This window comes from Puma concolor, chromosome B3, assembly GCF_028749965.1.
Source record: "Puma concolor isolate L17-30 chromosome B3, mPumCon1.1.hap2, whole genome shotgun sequence".
Taxonomy (NCBI): Eukaryota; Metazoa; Chordata; class Mammalia; order Carnivora; family Felidae; genus Puma; species Puma concolor.
In genome coordinates this window covers 48,903,682-48,927,598 of record NC_141672.1, presented here as the reverse complement: position 1 = coordinate 48,927,598, position 23,917 = coordinate 48,903,682, and the positions used below count along the sequence as shown (strand labels likewise).

General features: G+C 44.8%; 1 protein-coding gene across 1 annotated transcript in view; it reads right to left on the bottom strand.

The window, feature by feature from the left end:
• Positions 1-23,917, bottom strand: part of NID2 (nidogen 2) — a 68,806-nt gene that overhangs the window by 19,014 nt on the left and 25,875 nt on the right. Inside the window, exons 5-11 of the mRNA XM_086709756.1 lie at positions 19,308-19,457; positions 18,631-18,876; positions 17,273-17,473; positions 15,182-15,412; positions 3,161-3,304; positions 2,109-2,237; positions 1,073-1,216 (exon numbers count right to left, since the gene is read on the bottom strand). Of these exons, the coding sequence (XP_086565882.1) occupies positions 1,073-1,216; positions 2,109-2,237; positions 3,161-3,304; positions 15,182-15,412; positions 17,273-17,473; positions 18,631-18,876; positions 19,308-19,457 (1,245 nt within the window). The remainder of the gene's footprint in view (positions 1-1,072; positions 1,217-2,108; positions 2,238-3,160; positions 3,305-15,181; positions 15,413-17,272; positions 17,474-18,630; positions 18,877-19,307; positions 19,458-23,917) is intronic.

Here is a 23,917-nt window from a genome sequence, read left to right as displayed (position 1 = left end):
TAAGGAGGCGGGGTGGGCATGTTGTTTCATCTGCTGTGAAGCTCCCAGGGGTCACACGGCTATTCTAGCACATCAACAGTGGCCCAGCCAATGCAAGCAGCAGTCTGAAGGGAGGGGGAAACCCTGTGTTCCAGGTTTATAATCCCCACACAGACCCTTTTCCCACCATTCTCTCATTGCCGATGTCTCATCTTACCCTAACTTTGTGCGCATTACTGACAGCATGAAATGGAGTTTCAGTTCCATCATGTCACTGGATATATTTTGAAAACCTTTTGTGGATTATGTAGATTTCTTAAATAATCTCTATATTAAAGTACTACGAATCCCAGTTTCATGAATATTTATACCCAGAGAATTATACCTAGTTCAGTAACAACCTCAAACGTTATTATTATTTGACCGAGTTAAATTTTAACAGTTAGTCCTGCATTCCAGTTTAGTGATTTTGTAAAATACTGTACCAAGTCTTAACCAGCTTAAATGTGGTTAGATTTCTGGGGGAAAAAAAAAGTTTTGGGTATTTATGTATGCATTACTATCCTCTTAAGACAGAGTTCTCTCTCTCCCCACCCCCTCCCCTTCTCTCCAGAGAGAGAGGTGAGAGGGAAAAAATGAGAAAGAATTGCATGTATGTTTAGAGATTACTTTAAATACCCCTTCAACCAGTATCATAAGCAACTCAAAGTTAGGCACAACTGGAAGTGCTAGACTAAGTCACTGACCATAGATGGAAGGATGGAGACTTCCCAACAGGTGAATAGGCTTTCCCAAAGTTCCTCCAGCCTACACCAGCTCTAAGGAACAGAAGGTTGGCTACAAGCTCACAGTGGCTTCCTAGTGCTCCGGGAACGTCCCCACCATATGCTCACCAATCTAATCCAAGGGAAAATACCCTTTGCTCTGCTTTTTGACTCAAAGGACAGCTTTTCTCTTGCTCTTTGGACAATTCCAAGGCTGTGTGAGTCAAGGAAGGGAGAAGTCCTTTTGAGAAAGGTTCCGGTTACGTGGGGATGTTGCATACAAGGCAACTTTCCAGAGTCACTGAGGCTGACGACCCGCAGGTACTCACCAGTACATTGGTGCCCACTGCCAGTGTAACCAGGCAGGCAGGTGCAGCTGAACGTGCTGCCCCCATGGTAAATGCACCGGGCCTGGTCGGCAGGAGCACAGGAATGACTGCCATCCGCACAGGGGTTGGGAGGTGGGGCGATCACTGAAAAGAGAAGAAGGCAAGGACATCTGAGAGTTCAGACCTGCAGATGGGTGAGACTGCTCCTCCCAGTGTGATTCACACACCCATAGCATCAGGACATCTAGGGGCTCAGAAGGCATATAGGTTCTCAGGCCCTATCCCAGAGCTAGTTAATCAGAATCTGACTTTCAACAAGATCCCTGGATGGCTTGTATGCGTATTAAAGTTTGAGAAGTGCTGGTCTGGGTTTGTGGTTAAAACTCTAGACATGAAGATCAGTCATTAAAGTAGTCCTTGATAAAGTTTATAACTCACCAGAACTACACACACACACACACACACACACACACACACACACACACACACATACAGTTTCTATGATCACTGCTACTTTTTCATCCCACTGGGTTAAAAAGCGTATTTTCTCTATCATCGTCTGGCTTTACCAATGGGATGAATTTGGGATCCTAGTTCCTGTAGATCCACTTTTAGGTCCAAAGGTTTCTTTTTCTTTTTTTACCCTTGAAAGAGTATATTTATTACAGATGGAGTTGTACAGCTGGCCCAGTGGGGCGAGCATCTTTGAATCATAAATCTGTTTCATTTAAATTTGAGAAATATTTTACTTCTGTCCAGAACCGGTGGTATTAGAGGTTCACAGTCTTGTTATATGATTGGGCCAGATACCAAGACACGCAGGAATCCCAACTGGGTGAACACCCTTCAATAACTCAACACCGAAAGGAAAGCAACATACAAACCCAGGGCTGAACTGGGCCATAGGGTTATTTCCGCGCAGTGTTTTCAGAAACCATATTGCAGAGCTTCTGTACGTTACAGCGGAAACATTAATGAATCAAAGAGCAAGGTTCAGCACTATTTTGGCCAAAAAGAGAAATGGCTTAGCACTCACATATACAAGTGTGGTGGTCGTCTGCAAACTCATAACCACTCCGGCAGTCACAGCTGTAGCTGCCCGGCAAGTTGGTACACACAGAGTTGGGGCCACAGTGATGGAAGCCCGTTGCACATTCATTTACATCTAAGAAGAAATAACGACAGAAAAGCGCGGCTTAAATCAAGGGTTCCACAAGTGAAAGGTCTGAACACTCGATGTTTCCTCACTACTATGAAGCTTCAACAGGACAAATAGTGGACTAAACAGAAGTCCAAAGGTAAGATTTCTAAGCATCGACCAGAATGCATGTTGCAGATTATAATATTTATCTGCAGTCAGTCAAGTATAAGTCCGAGGGAGAAATATTTCAATATTCTAAGCATTCTTTAGACTTTATTTTAAAAAAAAAACCACTCAACATTTAAAAGAAAAACACACTGGGGCGCCTGGGTGGCGCAGTCGGTTAAGTGTCCGACTTCAACCAGGTCACGATCTCACGGTCCGTGAGTTCGAGCCCTGCGTCGGGCTCTGGGCTGATGGCTCAGAGCCTGGAGCCTGTTTCCGATTCTGTGTCTCCCTCTCTCTCTGCCCCTCCCCCGTTCATGCTCTGTCTCTCTCTGTCCCAAAAATAAATAAACGTTGGAAAAAAAAAAATTTAAAAGAAAAACACACTAATGACTTTTCTTTTAGAAATGTAAAGAAATTTCTGTGGATTGTGGGGATACAATAGGGGAAAAAAAACAATGTCTGAAACCTGAAGACAACCTGAAAACACATGTTTTAGTAAATATAAGAAAATACTTAATAAAGGATTAAAATGACAAAACTTAAGAACTCAAAATATGCAGGAACTGCAACAGTTGTCTTCTTTCTCCAATCCCAGCCCCAAACACCCACGTCCAAACTATCCTCTCAAAATATGCTTCAGTTTTTAAATAACAGCATTTAGGTTAATAGCTGCTAAACTTGTCTTGTTGATCAGTGGAGATCATAAAAGCAGACGCACCTATCTTCTATAAACACAGGGCTGGAGGACCCCGTGAAAGAACACAGCGCATACAACTTACCCACACAACTCCGTCCATCTCCCTGGTACCCGGAGGCACACTTACAGGTGTAGTCTACACCTGTCCCTGGATGGCACCGAGCTTTCGTGTCACATGTGTGGCTCCCATCGAAGCAAGGATTCACTGGGGTGGGGCTTGAGTCCACTGCATGAGCAGAGAGGGAATAAACCACACTAGCACAATCTGGTTGTTGTAAAGAGAATGGCACAGAAAGGAGATCAAAGACTCCATGGGGCCCAAAAATAAATTCAAAATGGATGAAAGACGTAAAGGTGAGACAGGAAATCATCAGAATCCTAGAGGAGAAAACGGCAACAACCTCTTTGACCTCGGCCACAGCAACTTCTTACTTGACATGTCTCTGAAGACAAGGGAAATAAAAGCAAAAATGAACTATTGGGACCTCATCAAGATAAAAAAACTGCACAGCAAAGGAAACAATCCACAAAACTAAAAGGCAACCAAAGGAATGTGAGAAGATATTTGCAAATGACTTATCGTATAAAGGTTAGTATCAAAATCTATAAAGAACTTACCAAACTCAACACCTGTAAAACAAATAATCCAGTGAAGAAATGGGCAGAAGACATGAATAGACAGTTTTCCAAAGAAGACATCCAGAAGGCTAACAGCCACATGAGAAGATACTCAATATTGTTCATCATCAGGGAAATACAAATCAAAACCACATTGAAACACCACCTCACACTGGTCAGAGTGGCTAAAATTAACAACTCAGGAAACAAAGGATGTAGGTAAGGATGTCAAGAAAGGGGAACCCTCTTGTACTGTTGGTGGGAATGCAAACCGGTGCAGCCACTCTGGAAAACAGTGTGGAGGTTCCTCAAAAAATTACAAATAGAATTACCCTACAACCCAGCAATAGCACTACTAGGAATTTATCTAAAGGATACAGGAGTGCTGATTTGTAGGGACACATTTACCCAATGTTTATAGCAGCACTATCAACAATGGCCAAATTAGGAAAAAGCCCCAATGTCCATCAACTGTTGAATGTATAAAGAAGATGTGATATATATATATATATATATGTAATGGAATACAACTCAGAGATGAAAAAGAATGAAATCGTGCCATTTGCAACAACGTGGATGGAACCGGAGGGTATTATGCTAAGTGAAATAAGTCAGTCAGAAAAAGATATCATGTGTTTTCACTCATATGTGGAATTTGAGAAACTCAACAGAAGACCATAGGGGAAGGGATGGAAAAATAAGTTACAGAGAGGGAGGGAGGCAAACCATAAGAGACTCTTAAATACAGAGAACAAACTGAGGGTTGATGGGGGGTGGTTAGAGGGGTGGGGAAGATGGGAGATGGGCATTAAATGGGAGATGGGCACTGAAAAGGGCACTTATTGGGATGAGCACTGGGTGTTGTATGTAAGTGATGAATCAAGGGAATCTACTCCCAAAGCCAAGGCTACACTGTATACACTGTATGTTAGCTAACTTGACAATAACTAAAAAAAAAAAAAAAAGAGAGAGAGACTCCATGGGACTGACTATATCCTCATCTGTTTGGGGGCCCACCAGGTGACCTTACTAAATTATTAATCCCCAAAACTGGGCTGGATTATCCAACCTACAGTTTTAAATTCCAGAATGGCTTCCTCTTCCCTACTCTACAGACACCTAACCTTTTATTACTTACATTAGGCTTGTGTCCAGGGAATAAAAACATCCAAAACATGACCAACTTTTATTTTAAAGTGCTTTCACTCTATCACCTCATGTGATTCTCCGAACTTTGTGAGGTTGGCTGTCATCCCCATTCCCTGTGCAGATAAGTGAGTGACATTGGAAAAATTGCCCCAGCTCACAAAGCCAGGAAATGATACAGCAGGAATGCATATCCCCAATTTTTGTCCCTAAAGTGGGCAAGACCTCACTAAAATTCACCATTTTAGAAGTCAAAATTTCATTAATGGGAAATCTTGCTTTTATAAGATTTAGAAGACTAAAGAGGAATGGTTTTTGCAGTATTTCCTCTTCAGGATTAACCTTGTCAGAGATCCATCCACCCACTGGGTAGTGAGAACTGTTAACATCTGAGATCTTCCCTAAAGTTTTATTTCTAGACAGAGTAGAGTAGTAATGCTTAGTGAGCACTTATTTGCCAGGCACTGTTCTAAACCCTTTACATATAACATCCCTTTAAATCCTCATGAGTGCACTGTGAAGAAGACATTAATATCTTCATTTTTTACTACAGTATGGAGAGGCCAAGTAACCTGCCCAAGGTCATAAGACAAGGTGCACGGAGTGGGGACAAGAAGCAGGCAGTCTGTGCTTTCCACCACTTGGCTACAGACACCACTGAAGGAACTTCATAAACTGGGCTCATCTAAGCCAAGGGCACAGAAGTGGTGTTGGAGAGAGCCCCAGACACAAGGAATCCATTAACTCTGGGCACTTCCGTTTACTCCTCTGATTCCTCAGGTGTAAGATGGGAATAAAGACAATGCTTAGATCTGCTAAAACTGAAGAAAATAAAGCAAACCCGACATAATGTACGTGGAAGGCAATTTCGCTCCCCACAGGCAGGCCCGCCCAGTCCCTAGTGACTCTGTTCCCCCCTTTTCTTCCTCAGTGGGGCCACTACCCTCAACATGCTTTCAGCTTTATGTCTCAGTTCCTAGAATTAATTCTAATGTTAGATCCAAAAGATTTCAAGAGCTTTATCCAAACCTCCCAGGCTTTACATCAAGCCATCCCTGCTACCGAGAGGGCTTCGTCTAAGTCATAACTGGAGCTTCTGCCTTGGACTTCTGCCTGTGCCTGGTCCCTGTCTTGACAGCCAGCTCGGTACACCCCAAGTTCTGCCCAGATCACGACAGCTCCCACTGCTCCAGGGACCAGAACCTTGGCATCGGTAGATACACTGGCAACACCACCTATTTGAATTTCCTGGCACCACCTCCTCCTAGATTCTCTCTCATTTCTCTCTAGCTCACCCACATCTCCCACCCTCCTTACCTCAGGTGAGTGGGCCTTGCCCATAGTAACTCCTAGTCTAGACTCAAGGTGACACTTGCTGCCGTCACCTGCCTCAGACTGGACCCCCTTGTAGTCCTTCAGGACATCCAGCTACCTCCCCAGGGCTTGCCCACTGTCCACGCTGACTCTTCCAGTTTTCTCAGCCTGGTAGGAGCAGGGATGCCTTGGCTGAGTCTCTGAAAGGACCCGCTGCTTTCTGGTCAATTCCCCCATCACTTTATAAGAAACACCACTCTGTGTTCTTACAACGCAATATTCTTAGTCCCAAATTATGGCCAAGCAAGTAAATAAAGGAGGGCCATGGGTTTATCCTTGGTCTGCCTCAATGATGTTGGCTGGTGTATGTTACAGAATCTTTGCCAAGAAAAAAAGGACCAACAAATGGCTCCAGCACTTTTTAAACCTGATGAACTTAAGTCTGTCAGCGTGCGCCTAGCTCCGCAAATCAAGCAAAATACCCTTGGGCGTCCCTCGTTCTTCCCTCTGGATCTCTTGGTGAATGGGATGGAAGCAGAATGCTGGGGTTATAGGGTAGTACAGACCAAGTTCCTGAGACAGTCCACAGCATGGTTATGATTAAGAGTAAGGTCACGTCCTCGCTGAAAGCTGAGAGCAAGGCAATTCCTTCTCATTTCTCCATTTTAGGAGAAGATGCTGTATAACGTGCGTGGTCTACCCAGCCAAAGGGGGAAGCGATCTCTGAAATGTTTTAATTTAGAAATACCAATGCTTACCCTTCTCGTTCAGTACTTTCCAGCATCAAATTTGCACTGTGGCACATTCTGGTAAAGATCAGTGAGAATGCATAGACATCAAGAGCTCACCGCCCTGCTAGGCATGAAACAAAACAAAACAAAAAACAACACAGTGCAAAAGCTGACTTGCAAACTTGGACGGGAAACACTGGCCTACCTGAAACCGAGGGGGCAAAATGTCCATAGTTACGTGACACTGATTTAACATATACTACACTGACAGGACGGGCTATGTAATTCACAGAGCTCAGTGCAAAATGAAAGCGTGGGGCCCTGTTCACAAATTAAGAGTTTCAAGAGAACAGCCGCAGAGCTCTCAAACCAAGTGTAGAGCCCTTCTGAGCACAGGCCCTGCTCACTGAACTTGGTTTCCAAAAACACGGCTTTAAAAATACATTTCTAAAACCATTTGGCTACTCACTCTCCACGGCTTGTTAGCTTTCTCCTATTATAGCAAGAACAACACTATCTTCCTTACCATGTATTCTATTTCGCCCTCACCCTTTTAAACGGCTTGACTCTCTGACAGGGGATCTGGAACTAATTTACTCATTTAATCAAGAGGAGAAGAGCAGTTTTCCATCAAGGAACAGTCCGTTCCGCTTCGCTGCATGGCCCTCTGCCCAGTCTCCTCTACCCGCCAGAAGGAGCCCTGAGGTGGGCACAAGGGCAGGAGGCCCAGCGGCGTCCTGCTCGAGGACCCCACAAAGGACAGCCAACCCAGACCTGAAGCTCAAACACTTGGAGGGCGGTTGGGGGCTGCAGCTGGGAAGTGGGCCAGGCCCCAGGCTCTGACTGCTCACTGGGAAGACTGGACGACAGTACCTCCCGAGCCCTGGGAAGCCACAAGTGCCCACATCAGATGGGGCAGCTGCGGGGTGTCCCAGACATTCCAAACAGATCATCATTCCCTCCGGAGAAACGGAACACTTGAGAGGATACTGTTGTGTACTGCGGGGCGGGGGGGAAGGTTTTGTCATTTGTTCATTTGTTGTTTTCTCTCCCCCCACCCCATTTTTCTCCTATTCAGGGAGTATAAACAACAGTATTGCAGTTTTCCCCAGGGGTGGGTGAAACGGGGTGCAAACACACAGGGTTAAAACACACACGCCCTCTTGAAATTTGGCCCAAATTATGAGGCAGTCCTGAGGCCAGCAGAGTCCATGTGGAAAAGCAGTGCCGGGCAAGGTTACAAGACGGGCTCCAGAGCTGGGGCCCAGGATTGGGTCCCAGCTGGACACGTTTTAGTTGTGACGGAGCAAGTTACTTCATGTCTATACCTCAGTCTCTGTAAAACGGGGGATGATGATCCCTCTGTTGGGCAGGGGGTTTTGTGGGACTGAGTTCATTTCTGAAAGTACTTATGACAGTGCTTGGAGCCAAGTAAACTGTCCTTTGCTATTATATTGGACTGGCATGGAAGGGAAAAATCACATAAAGTTCTAAAGACAAATTAGCAACTTGGTACCTGTCAGTTTGCCGGCATTCTTTTTGTGACTCTCATCTGGTGTGTCTCCGGGAAAAACACACCCAGAGATTTATCTTTTCACTACGTAATTCTAGAATCTGAGCGGGATTCCACGGCCTGGGAGGCTCTTCGCTAATCACTGTTCTTACAGACCAGACACCGACACCCAGCAAAGTGCTGAAGGGTGTTTTCCTCAGCTGTTTGTGTTCAACTCTTTTCTTGAGAAATAGGCAACCATCTTTTCCCTTGTGGGATGTCCATCTCTCTAAAGTCAACTGACGTTTTCATGCTATTAAAAAAATCTTTGCGTTCCCAATGCCTGTACTCCCAAGCACGTTTCCTAAAACCAAACCACCCACACAGCCACACCAACAAACTTGGGATTCTCATTTCAAGTCACCTCCACATCCTCGAAGAGTCCAGCCCTCCTGCCTTCATCTCGTTATCGTATTGCTGAAGTGATGCTCATGAGCCTGAGGAGGCTTACGGAGCCCTCCTCTCCATTGCCGAGTCACAGAATCACCTCTGGAGGGGAGTCTGGCCTCAACAGTATCGATACAGAGCAAAACACGCGAGACCCTCTCTTTACTCCTTAGGTACGCCTTGCATTCTAGGGGAAAACACTAGCTATTGGCTTTCATAACTAAAATGTCCCTTTCATCTGACAATTTCCTATCTGTTAGGGTTCCTGGACTTTGCAGGTTCACCCTCTGGCTCACCAAAAAAAAAAAAATTTTTTAATCGACAGACTTTTTTTTTTTTAAAGAACAGTTTTAGGTTTACAGAAAAATTGAGCAGAAAGTAAAGGTTTCATAGCGCCCCCCCCCCCAATATGCAGTTCATGAACTTCTTATATTAGTGTGATACAGTCATTGTAACGATAAGCCAATACTGATATTATTACCTAAAGTCTACAGTTTATTAGGGCTTACTCTTTGTGTCATGCAGTTCTATAGGTTTGGGCAAATGTATAATGACATCTATTCACCATCATAGAAGCATACAGAGTAGTAGTTCCACTGCCCTAAAAATCCCCTGTGCTCTCCCTAGTCACCTCCCCCTGAACTCCTGGCAACCACTGACTTTTATTCTCTATAGTTTCATTTTTCCTAGACTGTTACATGCAGTTGACCCTTGAACAATTTCCTGATCCCCTGCAGAGCTGAAAAATCTGCATATAACTTTTGACTCCCCCAAAGCTAACAGCTTACTGTTGACCAAAAGCCTTACCAATAAGGAAATATCTTATACATATTTTATATATTATATACTGTATTCTTAATAATAAATTTAAGCCAGAGAAAAGAAAAAATTAAGAAAATCCTAAGAGAGCACCAAAAACAAGAAGATACCTAGGAATAAACCTAACCAAAGAGGTAAAAGATCTGTACTCCAGGGGCGCCTGGGTGGCGCAGTCGGTTAAGCGTCCGACTTCAGCCAGGTCACGATCTCGCGGTCCGGGAGTTCGAGCCCCGCGTCGGGCTCTGGGCTAATGGCTCGGAGCCTGGAGCCTGTTTCCGATTCTGTGTCTCCCTCTCTCTCTGCCTCTCGCCCGTTCATGCTCTGTCTCTCTCTGTCCCAAAAATAAATAAACGTTGAAAAAAAAAATTTTTTTTTAAATAAAAAAAATAAAAAATAAATAAAAAAAAAAGATCTGTACTCCAAAAACTATAGAACACTTATGAAAGAAACTGAAGAGTACACAAAGCAATGGAAAAACATTCCATGCTCATGGACTGGAAGCACAAACATTGTTAAAATGTCTATACTACCCAAAGCAACCCACATATTTAATGCAATCCTTATAAAAATACTAATAGCATTTTTTACAGAGTTAGAACAAACAATCCTAAAATTTGCATGGAACCACAAAAGACCCCAGATAGCCAAAGCAATCCTAAAAAAGAAAAAAAAAGCTGGAGGCATCACAAACCCGGATTTCAAGCTGCTTTACAAAGTTGTAGTCATCAAGACAGTATGATACTGGCACAAAAACAGACACATAGGTCAATGGAACAGAACAGAAAGCCCAGAAATGGACATGGAACTATATAGTCAGCTAATCTTCAACAAAGCAAGAAAGAATATCCAATGGAAAAAAGACAGTCTCTTCAACAAATGGTGTTGGGAAAACTGGATGGCAACATGAAGAATGAAATTAGACCACTTTCTTACACCATACACAAAAATAAATTCAACATGGATTAAAGGCCTAAATGTGAGACAGGAAACCATCAAAATCCTAGAGAACACAGGCAGCAACCTCTTTGACCTCAGCCAGAGCAACTTCTTACTAGACACGTTTCTGGAGGCAGGGAAACAAAAGCAAATATGAACTATGGAACTTCATCAAGATAAAATGCTTCTTCACAGTGAAGGAAACAATCAACAAAACTAAAATGCAGCCTACGGAATGGGGAGAAAATATTTGCTAATGACATACTTGACAAAGGGTTAGTATCCAAAATCTATAAAGAACTTACCCAACTCAATACCCAAAAAAACTAATAATCCAGCTAAGAAATGGGCAGAAGACATGGATAGACACTTTTCCAAAGAAGACAATCGGATGGCTAACAGACACATGAAAAGATGCTCAACATCACCCATCACCTGGGAAATGAAAGTCAAAAAAAAATGAGACACACCTGTCAGAATGACTCAAATTAACACAAGAAACAACAGGTGTTGGCAAGGATGCAGAGAAAGGGGAACCCTCTTGCATTGCCGGTGTGAATGCACACTGGTGCAGCCACTCTACCAAATAGTATGGACAGTCCTCAAAAAGCTAAAATAGAACTACCCTAGGACACTGCAATTCCACTACTAGGAATTTACCCAAGGGATACAAAAATAGAGATCTGAAGGGGTACATGCACTCCACTGTGGAGCTAAAGTATATTATGCTAAGTGAAATAAGTCAGTCAGAAAAAGATAAATACCATACGATTTCACTCACATGTGGAATTTAACAACAACAACAACAAAAAAAAAAACAACAGATGAGCATATGGGAAGGGGAGAAAAAAAGAGGGAAACAAACCATAGGTAACTCTTAATGATACAGAACAAATTGAGGGTCAATGGAGGGGGGTGGGTGGGAGATGAGCTAAAGGGATGACAGAGATTAAGGAGGGCACCTGTTATGAGCACTGGGGGGTTGTATGTAAGTGATGAATCACTGAATTCTACTCCTGAAACCAATATTGCACTGTATGTTAATTAGAATTTAAATAAAAGTTAAAAAAAAGAAAATCATAAGAGAAAATACATTTACAGTACTGTATTAAAAAAAGCCACATATAAGTAAACCACCCAGTTCAAACTTGTGTTGTTCAAAGGTCAACCGTAGTTGGAATCACACAGATGTAGCCTTTTCAGGCTTTCTTTCACTTAGCAATATGTACTTAAGGTTCCTCATGCCCTTTAGTGCCTTAGTAAGCCTAGAACATTCTTATCTGCATGTTTACCAAGCTTCACAGGTGTGGTTAATTCCAACTCAAGTTTGAGAAACACGCCTTTTTTTTTTTTTTTAGTTTTTTGGGTTTTTTTTGTTTGTTTTTTTATTTTTACCCCACTGCTATTTTTTTTTCAGTGAAGACATAACTCACATACCATATAATTCATGCATCTAAAGAACACAGATTTTTTTAGTATATTTACAGTTATGCAACTATCACCACAATCAAGTTTAACACATTTTAATACCCACCCGCAAAAGACACTTGTACTCTGGCCATCCACTCCCTATCCTCTTATGCCCCAGCCCTAGGCAACCACTGATCTACTCTCTTCGCAGATTTGCCTCTTTGGGATATTTCATATAAATAGAATCAAACAGTAGGTTGCCCTTTGTGACTAGTTACCTTCACAAGTCAGCTTGTTTTCAAAATTCATTCATATTGTAACATGTGTCAGTACTTCATTCCTTTTTATGTCTTGATCATATTCCATTGTATGCATTAGGACATTTTAAAAATCCACTCCTCAATCGATGGACATCTGGGTTTTTTCTACCTTTTGGCTATTCTGAATAATGCTTCTATGAATATTCATGTACAAGTTTTTATGGGGACATAAGTTTTCTTTTCTCTTGGTTATAGAGCTACGAGTATAATTGCTCAAGTGGTGGGGCACCTGGGTGGCTCAGTCAGTAGAGCGTCCGACTTCGGCTCAGGTTGTGATCTCGTGGTTTGTGGGTTCAAGCCCCACGTCTGGCTCTGTGCTGACAGTTCAGAGACTAGAGCCTGCTTCAGATTCTGTGTCTCCTTCTCTCTCTGCCCCACTCCCCACTTGCACTCTGTTTCTCAAAAATGAATAAACTTAAAAACAAATTACAAAAAAAAGACAATTGCTCAAGTGGTAACTTTAACTTTGAAAAACTACTGGATTGTTTTCCATAGTAAGTACCATTTTACACTCCCACTAGCAGTGTATGAGGGTTTCAGTTTTTCCACAACTTCACCAACACTTGTTATGTTTTTTTAATACAGCGATCCACATGCATGTAAAGTAGTATCATTATGGCTTTGACTGTAATTGCATTTTCCTGATGACTAATGATACTGAGCATCTTTTCATGTGCTTACTGGGTAGTTTGTGTATCTTCTGAGAAATGTTCTATCCAAATTTTTTATATTGTTTCTTTTTACTGTGTTTGTGAGAGTTCTTCATATATTCTAGATATAAGCCTCTTATTAAATATATGATTTTCAAACATTTTATACCTTTCTGTGGGTTGTATGTTCACTTTGTTGGTAATAACCTCTGAAGCACAAGTTTTTAATTTTGATGACACCCAATTTTTTCTTGATTGCCTACATTTTCAGTATCATATATAAAGAGAAGCTATTGCTGGGGTGCCTGGGTGGCTCAGTTGGTTGGGTGTCCAACTTCAGCTCAGGTCATGATCTCACACTTTGTGAGTTCGAACCCCACATCAGGCTCTGCTGTCAGTGTGGAGCCTGCTTTGGATCCTCTGTCCCCCTCTCTCTCTGCCCCTCCCTGCTCTCAAAAATAAACATTAAAAAAAAGCGGCAGCTATTGCCAAATTCAGAGTCACAAAAATTTGCCCCTTTATTTTTTCTAAAGTGTAGCTAAATTACATGAAGGTCTATGACCCATTTTTGGTTAATTTTTGTGTATGATGGAAGACAGGGGTCCATAATCATTTTTAGCATGCAAATATCCCAACTTTCCCAGAACCGCTTGTTAAAAAAACTACTCTCTCTCCTCAGTGAATTGTTTTGGCAACCTTGTCAAAATCAATTGATTGTAGATGTGAGTGTTTATTTCTGGACTCTCACTTCTATTCCACTGATCTTTTTTTTTTTTCAACGTTTATTTATTTTTGGGACAGAGAGAGACAGAGCATGAACGGGGGAGGGGCAGAAAGAGAGGGAGACACAGAATGGGAAACAGGCTCCAGGCTCTGAGCCATCAGCCCAGAGCCTGACGCGGGGCTCGAACTCACGGACCGCGAGATCGTGACCTGGCTGAAGTCGGACGCTTAACCGACTGCGCCACCCAGGCGCCCCTATTCCACTGATCTTTATACCCATCCTTGTGCCAGGACTACATGGTCCTGATTAAAGTGGAAATCCTCCAACCGTTCTTTTTCGATTTTGTTTTGGCTATTCTGGGATCCTTAAGTTTCCATCAATTGTAGAATCGGCTTCTCAGTTTTTGCAGAAAGACCAGCTGATAGCTGATAGGATCGTGTTGAATCTATGCTAGGAAGCACTGCTATGCTAATAAGTCTTCTGAGTCATAAAGATGCCATTAGGTCTAATTTTCTATTTATTTAGGTCTTAATTTTTTTTTTTTTCAAAACTGCTTTATAGGTTTCAATGTAGAAGCGTTACACTTAAAAAAAATTTTTTTATTCCTAAATATTTTGGGAACAGAATTGTTTTTAAAGTTTCCTTTTCAGTTTGCTCATTGTTACTACACAGAAATAGAAGACTGATATACAAAAATTATATCCTTTGACTTTGCTGAACACATTAGTTCTAACAGTTTAACGAATTAGACTCTCTACATATTAAGATCACATCATAGGAGAACAGAGATCATTTTACTTCTTCCTTTCCAGTCTGCATGCCTTTTATTTTCTTGCCTAATTGCCCCGGCTAAAACTTCTGATGCAGTGCTGAGCAGAAGTGATAGGAACAGACATCTTCAGAGTGAAAGCATCCAGGCTTTCCTCATGGGGTAAAGGAGGGTAAAGAAAAACAACTTGTGTTTTTCTCTCTTTTTGTTCTTCCAGGCACTGGCTCTTTGTCTTACCTTGATTTGATTTGATTTGATTTGATTTGGTGAAATCCAGCTCACCCTTTGAGTTCTAGCTAAAATGTCCCTTTTTGGGTACCTCTTCCCTACACTTCCAGACTAGGCTCATAGTGCCATGCTCTTATCAGTATTATAAATACCTGTCAGCATCAGTCCCCCTCCTAACTCGGCCTCACCTTGTTCACAGATGTCTCCCCAGCAGAGACTGGCATACACATGGGGTGTGTGCTTGGCACACCAATCAGCCTCACATATTGTGCTCTATTCCTTAGTTTGGTAGGAACACTGTTCTACAAGTTCCATTTCTACCTCTGTCTCCACCTCAAAGACAAGCCCCTGCTTTACGCATCCTTACGCCCAGCACCTAACACAGAGCCTGGTACTCGGTAACCCTTAGTAACCTCCGTGAATCATTCTGAGGCTACTCAAAAAGGAATTTTAAAAAGCTGGATGCGATTTTTTGCCAAAACAACAGAAGGAAACATACCTTCAACTGGGCCAAGCTGATTGGTCACAGCAAATCTAAGTACTCCTTCCCCAGCAGTGTACAAGGCAAAGACCCGGTCCACATTCAGCTGCTGGGTTTTGGGGATGGCCCGGTGTCTGGGGGCGTGCCTGCACGCCTGGTAAGTGATGTTCTGGTAGATGCGGTATGACAGTGTTTGGTTGATGCCACCGAGGATGAGTGAGTAGTCTCTGGAACTTGTGGAGGTCACAGCTGCAACAGACATTATTCAGCCAAACTGGTCAATTTTGAAGATACCAGAGATTTTCATGTGGGGTAGATTTTTCTGCACAGTTGTTCATCTAATTCCTGGAGGGTGTTCCCTTGGGAAGTTCCTGAGTTAATATGGAAAACCTGCCCGACAATTCCAGGAATGTGAGTAGACCCAAAGCCAACGTGCAGAGGAGGAGGAGGGACGATCACTGCCATCATTACTAGCAAAGAATAAATTCTGCCACGATGTGCCAGCCACGCCAGGTGCTCTACAAGCCCTGCCTTGTTAGTACCTCACCCCAGCAGGGTGGCCTCTGCGGTCACGGGCAGGGGGCCTTGCAGAGGTGAAGAGGTAGCCTATCACATACCAGCCTTGTGTATGTGATAGAGCTGGAACTGGGACACGAGGCAGCCCGACTCTCTACCCCAAGTTTTCGTGTTCAAGATTGCACAGAGGTGACAGCTTCCAACTTAAGTCCGAAGGGCTCTGGACAAAGGGAAGGGACGTTCTTTCAATCTGAATGTGGAGTTGGAAGCCCACCCCAGTGTTCTGGCCATCAGCTGTTCTGTGCACGATCTGGGTTTCTTCTGCCCATTCTCCTCTGTTCACCCTCTGCCCAGCTTCCAACACTCACAACACAGAAGCAGGAAAGGCACGGCTCGAAGCAAACTGCTGTGCCACAGGACGACTGCTGTGACTACGCCAGCGTCTTGCATTCAGGTGGTTTTACAGAACTCAGCACAATTTACACAGAACCACGGAAGGTAGAGAGAAAAGGCGTTCTTCTGCTCATTCTCAAGATGAGAAAATAGGCCCTCAGGTGGCAAGTGACCTTAGCCCTCAGCTAGTTTATTTTTTTTTCAATATATGAAGTTTATTGTCAAATTGGTTTCCGTACAACACCCAGTGCTCATCCCAAAAGGTGCCCTCCTCAGTACCCATCACCCACCCTCCCCTCCCCCCCCACCCCCCATTAACCCTCAGTTTGTTCTCAGTTTTTAAGAGTCTCTTATGCTTTGGCTCTCTCCTACTCTAACCTCTTTTTTTTTTTTTTTTTTCTTCCCCTCCCCCATGGGTTTCTGTTAAGTTTCTCAGGATCCACATAAGTGTGAAAACATATGGTATCTGTCTCTGTATGGCTTATTTCACTTAGCATCACACTCTCCAGCTCCATCCATGTTGCTACAAAGGGCCAGATTTCATTCCTTCTCATTGCCACGTAGTATTCCATTGTGTGTATAAACCACAATTTCTTTATCCATTCATCAGTTGATGGACATTTAGGCTCTTTCCATAATTTGGCTATTGTTGAGAGTGCTGCTATAAACATTGGGGTACAAGTGCCCCTGTGCATCAGCACTCCTGTATCCCTTGGGTAAATTCCTAGCAGTAGCCCTCAGCTAGTTTAAACTACAAGTCCATGATGTGAATTCCTATCCTCTGACTCCAAACCTAGCATTAGTTGTACAACACTGTGTAACACCTCATTTTAAAACGGGCTGAAACAATGTTACAGGACAAGTAAAAATTCCAATAGTCAATATTTTTCCGTGGCCCAGAGAGCACAGGTGGTTAAAAACGGTATATAATTATACAACCCTAACCCACCCCCAGAAACAAGGTTACCATTGATTCCATCATTATTTGAAAGTACTGGGATAGGAATGTTAGTATTCATTTGTGTAGCAGCCAACACTTACACTACACATTTAGTAAGAGCACTAAAATGATATTGAGCTCCTTTTATGTACCACACACCATTCTAAGGACATCCCACATAAAAACTCATCATCCTCACAACTATCTTGGGAGATATGCACTCTCCCCATTCTATAGATGTCAAAACGGGTTACACATACCTGAGTCCGTGTAGTGGTAAAGCTCCTTGTAGGGCGCTATGTGGGCTGTGAAATTTGCTGGGATGTAAGGCACCTGGCCTTGAATGTTGGTCTTAATGCTCAGATAGTTCTCTGGGTCAAGTCCCTCAGCAGTTTGAGTGATGCGAACCCTCTCTTCCCCCGGATAGAAAATAACTTCCATGTCATGGGTAAAGGTGGCACCTGGAGAGGAAGAAAGACTTCAGCACGGAGCTAAGAAGGGGTGTTGCGTCCGCCAGTAACGATCACCGCTGTGCATTTCCTCATTCCTACTGCTGTTGGAGACGGCGCCTACGGAGACCATCTGATATCCAAGACTAAGTACCATCAGCTGCCGATTTCATCAGTTCCCCCAAGTTTCTACTAAACAGTGTGGTTTCATCCTGCCTCATTTCACGCTGCTTCTCTTTGTAACAGCTTGTTTTCCGTAAGAAGCTACTAGGAACATCCTGACCTTTCTCTTTCTGAGGTTGCCAGACTTAGTAGAAAAACAAGCAAAAAAATCTTAGGACACCCAGTTAAATTTGAATTTCAGATAATATGTTTTTAGTATAATATGTCTTCTACAATATTTAGGGCATACTTTTACTAAGTTATTCACATAATTCATGGTTCACCTGAAATTCAAATGTGACGGAATATACTCCACCTACTTGTAACTCCAAACCTTGATGGAAAACAAGATAGCTCTGGAGGTGCGGGAAGAACTTTTCTCTCAGCACTTGATCTGTGATAAATCCAGTAGGAAACCGGCCTTTTCAGGTTGGGAGGAAAGAGCCAAAAAAAAAAAAGATCCTCTACACCACCTAAGGTGGTCCTTAGACCAGCATTTGCGTCTCCTGGAAGCTTGCTAGGAAAACAGAATCACAGACCCCAGCCCAGGCCCACAGAGCCAGAATCTGCCTTTTCACAAGAGCTACAGGTGATCTGTGTGCAGGTTAGAGTGTGAGAGGCAATCACCGGTCGGTACCATTATGGGTCAGAGTCGCGGGGGTGGGAGAGGAGGAAGTTTACTCACGAGCAAACTCCTCTCCAGATGCCCTGTAATCACCATTTGTGCATCTCTGTTTGTCAGATCTGTGTGTAACAACTCAAGTAAACACAAGCTAACAAACAAGCTTCAAGCAATTCTGGTGAAAGGACATAAATGGTCCAAATGGAATCATCCCATTTCTCAGGATGACTTGGAGAACATGTGGAAGAAAACAGTCCCGTGAGACCAAACCAGGCCCAGCTACACACCTGTAGAAAACTGAGCAAACAGATCCTCTTTCACAGAATAAAAACCAAAGCATGGTGGCCAGGAGCCATCAGCCCCCTCAAAGGGCACTGCTGCTCACCTGTGAGACGGAAACCATTCTCCCAGCCTGGTTTTTCTAAGGCAAAGAGCCAGCCAAATAGGCCTCCGATTGGCGTGAGCGGGAGAAGGGCTTGGGCCGCGGGCTGTGGGATGTGGCTGATGGCCGTGTAGGCTCTGCCGTCATTGCCCACGATGTAAGCATGTAGGTCCACGTCAGTGAAGCGGACGGGCGTGTGGCCCACGCGGAGGTGGCCACTCACTTTCCCGTTGACTCGATGCGGTACCCCTGAAAGACAGCAGATCCGGTCAACTGTGACCACGGTCCAGGTTGGGGATGGGTACCCAGAAAGTAATTCCGCTCACAATTCCCAAAACTCAGTCTTTTAGCCATTTTCATGATTCCTAACCAACCCATTATCCATCTAAGTACAAAACAGACCCGTCTTCGATTTATTTTCTCCCATCCACTCTCCCATCCACTCTGACTCTAATGAGCTGGCAAAAAGGAGGAAAGATTTCTGGCTAATCCTCAAATTGGGAAACCAGCCCAAATGCGCTCATTTCTCTCGATCAAGCACCTGCCAGTTGCCGGTGCTTTGATTCAGGCAGTCGGAGATTCGAGGTCCATAAGCAGAGTCACAGCGGCGGCTGGAAACAAGCAAGTGGCAAAAATCTGCACAGAGCAGCCCCCAGCCCCGTCAAGCCAGCATCTCTTACCTTCTGGCAGACAGTGCTTCCCATTTCCGTAAAACCTGGACTGGCAGTGGCAGCAAAAGCCAGTTGTGTAGTCAGTGCAGAAGGCGTGTGGGGAGCACTGTCCGTGGTTGCGTTCGCAGGTTTCCTTGTCGGCAGCATTATACGTGAAGACTGGAAAGTCAAAACAAATTCGCATTACAAGGACTAAGTGATTCCAGCATCGTTCCTGCCAAGCTTCATCGTGGACACCACATCTGCTCCATAAAATCAGTTTAGCTTGTAATAAACAAATGGGTTTTTGATGTTTAAGAGACAGGAACAACATTCAACCCAGGGGAATTAACTTGCTTTGTCTTCTGGCAAGAAGTACCACGGACTGCTCCCATCTGGGCTCACCGCAAAGCTGGTGAACTCCGGGGAGGCCGCAGCACTGTGGGGTGAGCGCAGAACACAAAAGCCAACCAGTAAGTACGCGTGAGGCCGAACTGTACAAAACTGCCATTTTGTGGGTCTAAAATGGTCAAATAGCAGCAATTTTATGTGACTCAACCTGAGAGTAACGACCTGGAGAGAGAGGAAGACTGAAAAGAGAAATAACAAATGTGGTCTTAGGTCCAAGCACTCTTTGCTTCTAGGGGATCCTGTACCTAAAGAGAATACCCTGCAGCTTGTCTCATCTGCCCAGAGAGGTAGGTTTTCTTCTGATAGAGAAGGGCCTTAAAGAACACACCCACCCCGAAGGAGAATGTATGGAGAGGAAGGGAGGAGGGGGAAGGAAAGGATTCAGCTGTTAAATGCCCTGTGCCTTTGTGGGGTTTCTGGTGGCGGCTATGGCACAAGCGAGATTGCTATGCAGTAGGAGAGAGGGGGCCACGATTACAGCTCTTCTAGGAAACCACAGTGGACCAGTAGTGGCTCCTTCCATCTTCCACTTATTCTGCCCATTAAAAAAAGAGGGCCATCAGGGGTACCTGGGTGGCTCAGTCGGTTAAGCATCCCACTCTTGGTTTCGCCTCAGGTCATCATCTCATGGTTTGAGTTCGAGCCCCACGTCAAGCTCTGCGTTGGCAGTGCAGAGCCTGTTTGGGATTCTCTCTCTCTCCCTCTCGGTCCCTCCCCCCCACGCCCCCTCAAAATAAATAAATGTTAAAAAAAAAAAAGTGAGAGAAACAAAGGAATTGGAGCAGATTCCATTTCCATATAGGAAATGGCCAAGAGAGTGGGGTGTGGTTGGTGGGGGGGAACTAATAGAGAAGAGAGGGCTCTCTCCAGACACCAGGGATGACGTTAAGCCCGAGCGTGGCCACCAGGAGGCAAAGTGGCTGCGCACACCTGGCCTTCACATGGGGCGGGAGGGTTAGGAGTTGGGTGGAGACTCGGGGAGCGCTGACAAGCAGGGACGCACGGAACTCCAGCGCTGGACTCTGCCGCTGTGGGGTGCCAGCTCCGGAGGAAGACGGATTCCCTACTCCTAGGCAAACCTAGGTGGCAGCTGTGCTCCGAACCTAGGTCTGAGAAGGAGGAAACTGAAGGGTAAGGAAAAAATGGAAAGATTAACATGTGCACACTACTCCAGGGAAGAAGAGCAAACAAAGGAACCGAAGGAGGGGAGATGTACCCCAGGTAAGTAAACATAGCCAGGCAGAGACTTGTATCCACAGGTAAAAAGAGAGCAAAGTTACCATTTAAAATTTTTTTCAACGTTTATTTATTTTTGAGACAGAGAGAGACAGAGCATGAACGGGGGAGGGTCAGAGAGAGGGAGACACAGAATCCGAAACAGGCTCCAGGCTCTAAGCTGTCAGCACAGAGCCCGACGCGGGGCTCGAACTCACGGACCGTGAGATCATGACCTGAGCCGAAGTCGGTCGCTTAACCGACTGAGCCACCCAGGCGCCCCCAGTTACCATTTAAATAGCCATTCCTCTATGGCAGATACCACTCTATGTACTTTATTAACACCTTCAATTTGCACAAAAGCAGGGACTGTTTTGATCCCTGTTCTGCAGATAAACAAGCTAAAGATTAAAGTGAATTTCCTGAAGTCACACAGGCCATAGGACTTGAACCCTGGATGTCTGGCTCCAGCTGGACTGCAGTGGAAGCCAAGTACATAGGCCATGACAGCTGGGTTAAGGATCTGATCAGCTGCTTGGGGTTGATCAGCCTAGGCTTCAGCAAGTAAGATTTGAGGCACACGTTATAAATCGGGCCTGATGGAAGGAGAGCTGGGATGATCCGGACGGGGATTACGGTGTGTTGTGGAAAAGAGCACAGGTAAGAGGTGGCGGCAGCGGCAGGAGCATTAACTTCTGGGCCGTACTTGACCGCTGCTTACAGACTCTTGAGAAAGCAGCAGGCTGAGGGTTGGCAGGGCAGGTGACTGGACTCAAGTGAAATATCTGGGAACATGGTGAGAATGAAGTCAGTGACTCAAGACTTGGTATTTAGGGCCTTGATGACACAGATGAGAAATTCCAGTTTGATAAACATAGACATTTAGGCATAATCCTGAACAGGGTTTTTTTTTTTTTGACTAGGACAGGGACATAGAACTCACAACCCCCTCCAAACTCCCCTCTCCCCACCCCGCCCCAAAATCTAGATTGGGTATTATAGAGGCTGCTGTGAAGAAAACGATGTCATCACCATCCATTGATTTAAGAGGTTAGGACCCAGTTTGAGTAAAACAAAAAGTAACTTGTCAGCCTGGGTTTCTCTGGCTCCAAAGGTGACAGCTAAGTGTAAAGAAGCAGTTCCTGGAGGGATTGGCACACTGGCAAGTGCTCAGGGCACGGCTGCCATCAGGACTCTCCTCTGGAACAAGGTGGGAGGGACACGGGGTGGGGGGGAACGGCAGGAAGACCCCAACCTCTAGAACTCAACCTTGACTGTGGCTCAGGTGGCTCTGTGCAAACCACAGAAATGCTCTCTAAAATCAGGGTGACACCCCTTCTCACACCTCCATTGCCAGAAATCACATTTTTTCCTGAACGTACTTCAGAGGACCAAGGTAGAAAAGCAATGTGACACAGGTCTAAAGAGTAGTCATATTCAGGTTAAATCGGGTAAAAATAAAACCAAACCCTAAACAGTGTTCTCCCGGATTAAAGAAAAAGCGGGTCTGTCTTGTATTCCCTCTCTTTCTCTGGTGAAGACCTGTTCTGGCACCCAATCCCTCTTACAAGAGTGGGTCATCACACAGGGAGAGATGGGATGCAGGAGGACTGCAGATTTGGAGAGCTGAGGTTCATTAAACTAAAAAGCAAGGCGCAGGCATGGCTCTCCTATGGGTAAAAGGAGAGGTGCTCAGCAATGCAGCCAGCAACTTACAAAGGCAACTGTGGAAAAGTTTAACCAGACTGGCACACTGACTGCATTTTTCTTTTTAAGCTGATTTGTGAGTGCGAGTGGGGGAGCGGGAGGGGGCACCAGCTCTGAGATCATGACCCAAGCGAGACCCCAGCAGATATTAAGAGTCGAATGCTTAACTCACTGAGCCTCTCAGGCACCCCCCAGACTGCAATTTTCTAAAAAAAAATAATAATAATAATGGGTAGGGTCCCATGAAAGGCCATTATGAGACAAACTATAATTAGGACGGGTTATTGGTAAACTGGTTCAGGGATATTTGTATGCAGTTTTTTTGGAGACTACTGCATTCACAGGATGGAGGTTATTGGGCCACAAATAGAAGCTCAGCCTTCCAGCCCCGTGACAGCTGCACAGGGAAAGAGGTGGAGTTCGCTCCCAAAAGGAGCAAACACAGGCTCCCCTTAGGATCCCTTGGTATGCCTGCCGTCACACAGGCGTGCACACAGATGCACACACTGGATACAGTATCAGCTTGTCAGGCGAAAGGTAAAGAAATGCCTGTTGCACTTTTTTTTCATTTATTAATTCAACAAATAATGTGAGCACTCACTATGGGCCTGGCTCTGATCTAGGAATTAAGGATACAGCAGACAAACACGCCGTCCTGAAGCTTACATTCTTCTAGGCAGCACTGAACAAACAGCTCAAATACTTAGTACAGAGATGGTTGTTACGAGCTGTGCAGAATCTTAAGTCCGGGAAGGTCAAGAGGGCTGGGAGTGGGGGTGCGGACTTCGCTCTTTTAAACATCAGGATCAAGGAGGACCTTGGGAGAAGGTGACCTCTGGACAGAGGCCCGGAGGCAGGGGCACTGCAGGCAGGACACAAGGGGCACGTGGGAGGAACAGGGGCAGTGAGAGAAGGCCGGGGAGGTACTGGCCAGTTGTCAAAGGGCCCCCATAGGAAGGAGCTGAGCTTTAGTCTGAGTGAGAAGGGCATCTTGAGCAGGAGAGTGACAAGATCTGACCTGCCATACTTCAGGAACGAGCCAATGAGTGTGTGCCCTGGCAGCTGGAAGATCTGGTGGAGAGAAGGGCACAAACACGGAGTGTTTTGAAGATGGGGCCAACGGGGTTTGCTGATGGGTTGGATGGAGCGCAGAAAGGGAGAAGAAATGGGGAGAAGGTGAGAGGAAAGACAGAAGCCCACGGTGACGTTCACACCTTGGTGAGCTGCCATCGCCTGAGACAGGGAGACTGTGGAAGGGCAGGTTTGCTAGGGATCCGTTCCAGCAACAGCTGGGAGGCATCGAGGAA